This window comes from Homarus americanus, unplaced genomic scaffold, assembly GCF_018991925.1.
Source record: "Homarus americanus isolate GMGI-L3 unplaced genomic scaffold, GMGI_Hamer_2.0 scaffold24140, whole genome shotgun sequence".
NCBI classification, from domain to species: Eukaryota; Metazoa; Arthropoda; class Malacostraca; order Decapoda; family Nephropidae; genus Homarus; species Homarus americanus.
Genome location: NW_024743367.1, coordinates 26,235 through 35,000, shown reverse-complemented (window position 1 = coordinate 35,000; position 8,766 = coordinate 26,235). Strand labels below are relative to the sequence as shown.

Genomic DNA, 8,766 nt, shown 5'->3' with positions numbered 1-8,766 from the left:
TGTCATAGCATTAACCACTAGTATGACAGGATAACGCCTCACTGTCATAGCATTAACCACTAATATGACAGGATAACGCCCTGGTGTCATAGCATTAACCACTTCAATATGACAGGATAACGCCCTCACCGCCGCAGCTTTTAACCACTAGTTGGCGACAGGATAACGCCCCACCGCTACAGCATTAACCACCAGTATGACAGGATAACGCCTACCTGCCGCAGCGGTTGCATTCACTAATATGACAGGATAACGCCTCACCGTCATCATAGCTTTAACCACTAATACATTATGGATAAACGCCTTCCTACTCGCTATAAGCATTAACCACCAGCGACAGCATAACGCCTCACCGTCATAGGCAAGCATTAACCACTAATATGACAGGATAACGCCTCACTGTCATAGCATTAACCACTAATATGACAGGATAACGCCCCACTATCATAGCATTAACCACTAATATGACAGGATAACGCCCCACTATCATAGCATTAACCACTAATATGACAGGATAACGCCTCACTGTCATACCATTAACCACTAATATGACAGGATAACGTCTCACTGTCATAGCTTTAACCACTAATATGACAGGATAACGCCTCACTGTCATAGCATTAACCACTAATATGACAGGATAACGCCTCACTGTCATAGCATTAACCACTAATATGACAGGATAACGTCTCACTGTCATAGCATTAACCACTAATATGACAGGATAACGTCTCACTGTCATAGCATTAACCACTAATATGATAGGATAACGCCTCACTGTCATAGCATTAACCACTAATATGACAGGATAACGTCTCACTGTCATAGCATTAACCACTAATATGACAGGATAACGCCCCACCGAAGCAGCGTTATACGCAAACCACTAGTATGACAGGATACGCCTCACCGTCACAGCATTATCCGCTAATATGACAGGATAACGCCTCACCGTCATAGCATTATCCACCTTTTCACTATGACAGATAACGCCTCACTGTCATAGCTTTAACCACTATTGGCGACAGGATAACGCCTCACTGTCAGTAGCTTTAACCACTACGCGACAGGATAACGCCTCACCGTCATAGTATTAACCACTCAATATGACAGGATAACGCCTCACTGTCATAGCTTTAACCATCAATATGACAGGATAACGCCCCACTGCCATAGCATACAATCCACTAGTATGACAGGATAACGCCTCACTGTCATAGCTTTTAACCATCAATATGACAGGATAACGCCCACCGCCAGTAGTATTAACCATCAGTATGGACAGGATAACGCCTACTGTCATAGCATTAACCACTTCACACATGACAGGACAACGCCTCACCGTCATGGCATTAACCACTATGACAGGATAACGCCTCACTGTCATAGTATTTAACCACTAATATGACAGGATAACGCCCCGGTGTCATAGCATTAACCACTTCATAAATGTTCACTCATTCTAAAATATAATTGACCAAGGGCATGTAATGTGTATGTGTGTTACTCCGAGCTAGTGTGTTCCCATTACATAAATTACATTGACTGTAATTAAACTACAGCTATTGGTAATTCTTTCTTATCTTTCAAATTACAGTAAATTGGCTACAAAGTTTACAGTAACATTTATGTATTAATTTTATTTATATTATTATTATTATTATTATTATTATTATTATTATTATTATTGTTATTTTTGTTGTTGTAATTAAAATTCATTCATATCTCCAACAGTATACCATCCTCCCCCACTACCTCCAACACTCTCCCCAACAACACCAGATACTTACTCAATGTTCTTTATGGAGATCTTGGCTGGCATGTTGTTACTGAGGGCGTGTTGCTGAATATGAAGGGCGGCCAGACGCAACGCCACATCATACTTCAGCTCGGGGGAGAACCTCTCTTGAATCACGTCGTTACAGCACTGTGGGAGGAGCAGGCGAAGGTTGGAACACAAGGTTTAGTGTGGGTGGGGAAGCGAAGGGAGGAGATTTCTTTGTGTTTGAGGAGAGAAAGGGATTAAAACCTAACCCTTTTTTTTGGATTTTGAATCTATTATTAAAACCTAGTCAAGTTGTTTATTGGTTTGATTTCTATTAGCTAAGTTTGTTTTAGATTTAGGTAATACTTTTGTTTATCTAGATAATTTGTGTTACTCTCAGGTAATTAATTTACTTGGTACTTAGTTTCATTTAATTTCAGGTAATCTAATTAACCTACCTAATAGCACAACAAATTTTATCACACCTTCTTGTATTCATAGTTTCCTTTACATCCTAAACCTTAATTAATACCAGGTTATGTTAATGCTCAGTGTACACTCGCTTGCAATTATACCTGGCACATCAATTGGCGTGTTTTGTGAGATGTGGCACCACTGTCTTTGTTGATGTGGCACCACTGTCTTTGTTTACATCATGTTCAAAACTCCCCGAATGATCCTAAACAACTTCACAATAGAAGCCAGACTTAATGATGCTAGATAATCATTCCTACAGCATTGCCACATATCATAAAACACACCACATACTGTACCAGGCGTAACTGTAGCCAACTGTACCTTACCTCAGTTTAAACACCTACAGACAAACTACTGAACCCTATCTTGTTGATGATAGGTCAAACATCTTTTATTATTTACTGTTTATATAAATTCCAAAATAAATAATGTAAATAACTAAATGAATATAAATTAAGTTTGTGTAATGTATATAAATTCGATTAAGTTTATGTAATTTGTAGATATATAAACTGGGTAAATTTACAGTGGGATGAATATAGGGAATAGAACCCATTAGGTGGTAAGTATGGCATGAGACCTAAGTATGTATATAGAGAATAGAACCCCATAAAACCCAACAGAACCCAGACATCATCAAATTTATAACAGGGAAAGTGTGTCAAACGGGAGCTTCAACAGAGATAAACAGGAGTTTCAGAGGTAAACAGTGTGTGCAGTAAACAGGAACTTCAACAGATAAACAGTGTGTGCAGTAAACAGAGGTAAACAATATATAAAATGAGACGTAGAAGGAGTTACTGAAGGGAGCTGAAGTTCTCCTCGACCACCACCTGCGGCCACGGGAGGGAGACACTACCTAAACTACTAAGAAGGTTTAGCTCAAGAAAACATCATTCACAAGCAATACTTTATTCAGCATGCTTACGTTTACAACCACTAACAACCACTAACAACCATTTAACAACCATCTAACAACCATTTTCTCTACTAATGTAAATATATATAAAAAAAACTATTTAATTTATCTACAAAAATTGAGACCTTTGCTTGTTGGCCTGAGTTAAAAATATATTTACAGTATTTAAAAAATTCAATTATGGCTAAATATTTTTTTTTCATTTTTTCACAGTTCCACCTTCTACGGGAAAAAAAATTGGCACATGGAATATTCTGAACTGAGGAGCTCAAGTTGGTGGGGGGGGGGGGGCTGAAGAATTCTTACTTCGGCAGGAGACGCCTCAACAACTTCCACAGGAGATTCCACCGGAGGTATTTCTTGACAATCTTTCTCACTTGTGTCAGCAGCTTCCTCACCAGACGCCACCTCATCAAGGCTTTACCCAACACTTTCAACTTGTTCAGGTGTTTCATGATCAACTCAAGATTCCTGAGTATAAGAGCCACTACCTTGAGTCTCAGAGCCCATTTACCTAGAGTCTTTAACTTAGCTAAGAGATACAGGAGGAACCGTAGCTGATAGAGAAGCTGTAGGAGCCTCCGGTAGTTCCACACCCACATACCTACCCCTCTCCAGGTGGGTTTCCTAAATAGGGCTATACCTGTAGCTGCTACGGGATATAGGTATTGGATAGGTCCTGCGTATACAGGTGTGGGGAGACTTAATGACCCTAGCTGCTCTACCTGAGGGGAGGTGACGTACAGAAGGGCACGTGACCAGAGGAAAGAAGGGCATGCATGATCCAAGGCGGCAAAGGGCACTACTGAAGGGCAAGAGGAGTTACCGTCTACAGGAATATCATCTACTGAGGCTGTATAAATGTCCGAGATGTTTGCATAATCATCCCATTTCCAACCACGACCCAGAACAGAAGGTGCAGTGCCGAGGGTTGTCCCCCACCAGGAGAGGTCCCCGTGGTGGCTGGGTGCACGAGAGGAGGAGGAAGAAGAGGACAAAGAGCAAAGCCTTGTTGACATGGTCCTTCCGGGGAAGGTGAACGGGAGGAGGAGGAGGAGGAGGAGGGGGCTTCCTGACGAGGCACGAGGCTTAGCGAAGGAAGTGATGCCCCAAGTGAGTGGAGGTTTTACCTGGAGATAGAGGTACTCGAAGGCCATGGAGTCCTTCCTGAGGAGGTCGTAGGAGTCGCGAGGCACAAACGTCACGCGGTAGAGACATCTCAAGTGTTGGGCACCAGGCCGGGCGGCGATCTGGGGGTAACACAATACATTAATTCATTTTGTACAAGAAAAAAAAATGTCAATAAAATTCATACACAACTAAAAACATTATGAATAAAGTTAAAGATAAGAAAACATTACCCCCCATAATTAATGTATTAAAATAAATAAACAAACAGAATCGGGACATATTATATTGTTCTGGGTGATGAAAGATGACATTATGAACACCCCCAAAGAGATGATGAAGAGTGTCGTAGTTATACCCTAGAGAGAACTTACAACAAACCCAAAATAACACCGTAGTTACCCTAGAGACCACCTATAACCCCCCACCCAAAACAAGAAGAAGGTCATAGTTACCCTAGATAGCGCCTCCTTAGGGTCGAGGATAGTTAGCTTGTTCCTCCGAAGACTCTTAACGTGCTCCACAACCAGAGAGAAATGTTCCGAGCATTTAATACCCAGCTTCTGATGTAGGGAGTCCAGCACGTCGCCTACAGTAGTACTTGAGTCATACTTGAACGATTTGGTCTGGCCGTTTTCGAGGAACACTTTGAGGACGTTGGGCATGAAGGGCGTAGTGGACTCGCTCGTGTTAAAGTTGGACGGCTGTGAGGAGAACTTTAAGCCAATTAATTCAATATATAAACTCGGCAAGTGTGAGTGTTGGCATCATGGCACTGTATATGGCACCATGTCACTGTATCTGGCACCATGGCACTGTTTATGGCACCATGGCACTGTATATGGCACCATGGCACTGAGTATACTCCTTAGTATGTAACAGGCTATATCATTCACAAGCATCATATCATATAAACTAACCAACTCACTATACAAATTTATATGACACTATACAAATTATATCATTAATATTAACACAATACAAACGATGATGTTTATACATATAAATTATAGCTTAATTAATAACACATCACCATTCACCTGTACCTGTATATGCAAATTACCTCTCCCGTGTACCTGCATATGCAAATTAATCAAGTGTACCTGTATATGCAAATTAACCAAGTGTACCTGTATATGCAAATGAACCAAATGTATCTGTATATGCAAATGAACCAAGTGTATCTGTACATGCAAATGAACCAAATGTATCTGTATATGCAAATTAATCAAGTGTACCTGTATATGCAAATTAACCAAGTGTACCTGTATATGCAAATGAACCAAATGTATCTGTATATGCAAATGAACCAAGTGTATCTGTACATGCAAATGAACCAAATGTATCTGTATATGCAAATGAACCAAGTGTACCTGTATATGCAAATTAGCTACAGTTCATCACTACAGGACGCCCAGAGACTTACAGAGTAGGAAGGCGAGCCGTTGATGTCAACACTCTCGGCAAACCTCACCCTCGAGGGGTTGGACTTGAGGCGCTGCTTCTTGGCGGCGCTCAACAAGGCTGACTTCCTCGCTGACTGTTGGAGGACGAGCGGTTGGAGAGAGGGAGGGGGAGGGGGGAGAGGGGAGAGAGAGGGAGGAGAGAGGGAGAGGGGGGAGGGAGAGAGGAGGGAGGAGGGGAGGGAGGGAGGGAGGAGGGAGGGGAGGAGGGAGGGGAGAGAGAGGGAGAAAATTAGCTAAAAAATACATCCTCTTCTTTAACTACCTACAGTAAGTATCTTCTTTAAATATACATACATACATACATACATACATACATACACACATACATTACTACACATTACTACACATTAACTCAGAAAGTTTTAATTAATGGGATAATGTTCGCTGCAGTGACTATGCCTTTTATAAAACAGTTTAAGGACATCCAGGCTTGTGTGGGCGTGTTAGAGGCGTGTGTGGGCGTGTTAGAGGCGTGTGTGGGCGTGTTAGAGGCGTGTGTGGGCGTGTTAGAGGCGAGAGTGGGCTTGTTGGCATGCGTGTGAGCGTGTTAGAGGCGTGTGTGTGGGCGTGTTAGAGGCGTGGGCGTGTTAGGAGGTGTGGGCGTGTTAGAGGCGTGTGGGGCGTGTTAGAGGCGTGGGGCGTACAGGAGGCGTGTGGTGTTAGAGGCGTGTGGGGAGGTATGCAAGGAGGCGTGTGAGGGCGTGTTAGAGGCGTGTGTGGGCGTGTTAGAGGCGTGTGTGGGGTGTATTAGAGGTGTGTGGGGTGTGTTAGAGGCGAGAGGGCTTGTTGGCATGCGTGTGTGTATATATGTGTGTGTGTGTGGGCGTGTAGGCGAGGCAGCAGGTGGAGGGAGACGCACCAACGTATTAAGTAGTTAGGGACACAATGACACCGTTGCCAATAAAAGTTGGAGAACCTGGGGCCAAGTTTTCTCATTAGTGGTCAATAAATCTGTCTGGCAACACTGTCTTCTCTCGGGTGTTTTGGGAAAGGTGCGGGGGTACAGGTGTGGAGGTACAGGTGTGGAGGTACAGGTGTGTGGTGGATATTACAGGTGTGGTGGATATTACAGGTGTGGGGGATATTAAAGGGGGAGGTACAGGCAGTGGGATATTACAGGTGTGGTGATATTACAGGTGTGGGTATATTAAAGGTGTGGAGGTACAGAAAAGGACAATTACAGGTGTGGGGGCAGGTGGATATTACAGGTGTGGAGGTACAGGTGCAGTGGATATTACAGGTGGGGATATTATAGGTGGGGGATATTATAGGTGGGGATATAGGTGGAAGGAAAAGAAAGAAAGAAAAATGAAAGAAAGAAAGAAAAATGAAAAGAAAGAAAGAAAGAAAGAAAGAGAGATACGTATCATCATTTCCTGTGTTAGTTCCGCTCATATCTCGGCGCGATAACACATACTAACGTGACACACAACCTGTTGATAAAGTTGGTCGCGGGTGGGTGGGGTGGGGAGGGCACGGGTGGGGTAGGGAGTTGAGGGGTGGGGGAGGGGGTTGAGTGGGTGGGGAGGGGCTGAGTGGGTGGGGGGGAGGGGGTTGAGTGGGTGGGGGGAGGGGGTTGGAGGGGTGGGGGAGGGGTTGAGGGCAGAGGGGTTGAGGGTGAGGGAGGGGGTTGGAGTGGGTGGGGAGGGGTTGAGGGGTAAGAGGGGTTGAGTGGGTGGGGGGAGGGGGTTGAGTGGGTGGGGGAGGGGGTTGAGTGGGTGGGGGAGGGAGTTGAGTGGGTGGGCGGGTGGGTGAAGTGAAAGAGGGGAGTGGGTGGCGTGTGGGAGGTGTAAGGTGGCGTGTGGAATGGGAGTGGGTGGAGTGGGCGCCAGGGAGGAGCTACCCACTAGTCCTCTCGTTACTATCCCACTCACTGTCAACTACCACCCCACTCAAGAGAGAGAGAGAGAGAGAGAGAGAGAGAGAGAGAGAGAGAGAGAGAGATTATATTTACCCCTACCTAAGTAACGCCCAACAGGTGTTACACAGCCCTAATTACATCCACCTGTCCACCTCAGAGCCTTTAAGTATTGCCAAAACAGACCTAACCTAACCTAACCTAACCTCCTTGTGTCACCTGCTACTTGTCTGTACATCCTTCTTCCTTCCTTCAACTCCTCCTTCTCCTCCTTCTCCCTTCCATCCTCTTTCTTCCTCCTCTTTTTTCCCTCCTCCTCGGTACCTCCATTAATTGAGGGTTGTTTTAGAATTTACGAGGTAGTTTTATCTATGTGAGTTACCAGTGGCCGATTCCTCCTTACTGTCGGAGGAAGAGGAGGAGGAGGAGGAGGAGGAAAGAGGAAGAATGAAAAAGAGGAAAGAGGAAGAAGAGGAAAGAGGAAGAAGAGGAAAAAGGAAGAGGAGGTTTTTACCCCCACGAAGGAAAAAAAATCCCCATATCTAATTTGGTCACACACACACACACACACACAGACGCGTCCTGGAGATGTCAAACCTAACTTAACCACATACTTTACCTCACAATTATCCAACAGACATTATCCACACACTTTAACTCACATTATCCATCCAACAGACTTTATCCACACACTTCACATAATCCAGCCTACTCCTATCCACACACACCCTCACATTATCCAACAGGCATTATCCACACACTTTACCTCACATTATCCAACCCACTTTATCCACACACCCTCACATTATCCAACCCACTTTATCCACACACCCTCACATTATCCAAAAGGTCATCTGAACATTGAGAGAGACTTTAACCCTTATCCCTTAACCCCAAACCAAGGGACTTACATTATCCAGGGGAGGCTGAGTAACAGTAAGCTGGACCTTATCCTTACACGACCTCACGAGCTGGATAACGTGGTCGCGGGGAGCCTTCTTCACGTCCTCCCCGTTAATCATGAGGATTTGGTCACCCGGGAGGAGCTTCTCTTCGCTGGGGCCTCCCTCTGTCACGAACCTAAGACGGGAAGAGACGGGAGGAGAGGGCGAGTGAGTTCGATTTAGACAGAGAATCAATGTTTGTTTAGTAA

General features: G+C 44.4%; 1 protein-coding gene across 1 annotated transcript in view; it reads right to left on the bottom strand.

The window, feature by feature from the left end:
- Nucleotides 1-8,766, bottom strand: part of LOC121877145 (FERM and PDZ domain-containing protein 4-like) — a gene marked incomplete at its 5' end in the record, with an annotated part of 87,217 nt that overhangs the window by 58,252 nt on the left and 20,199 nt on the right. Inside the window, 5 exon segments of the mRNA XM_042382765.1 lie at nt 1,791-1,927; nt 4,292-4,411; nt 4,745-4,993; nt 5,716-5,829; nt 8,525-8,693. Of these exon segments, the coding sequence (XP_042238699.1) occupies nt 1,791-1,927; nt 4,292-4,411; nt 4,745-4,993; nt 5,716-5,829; nt 8,525-8,693 (789 nt within the window).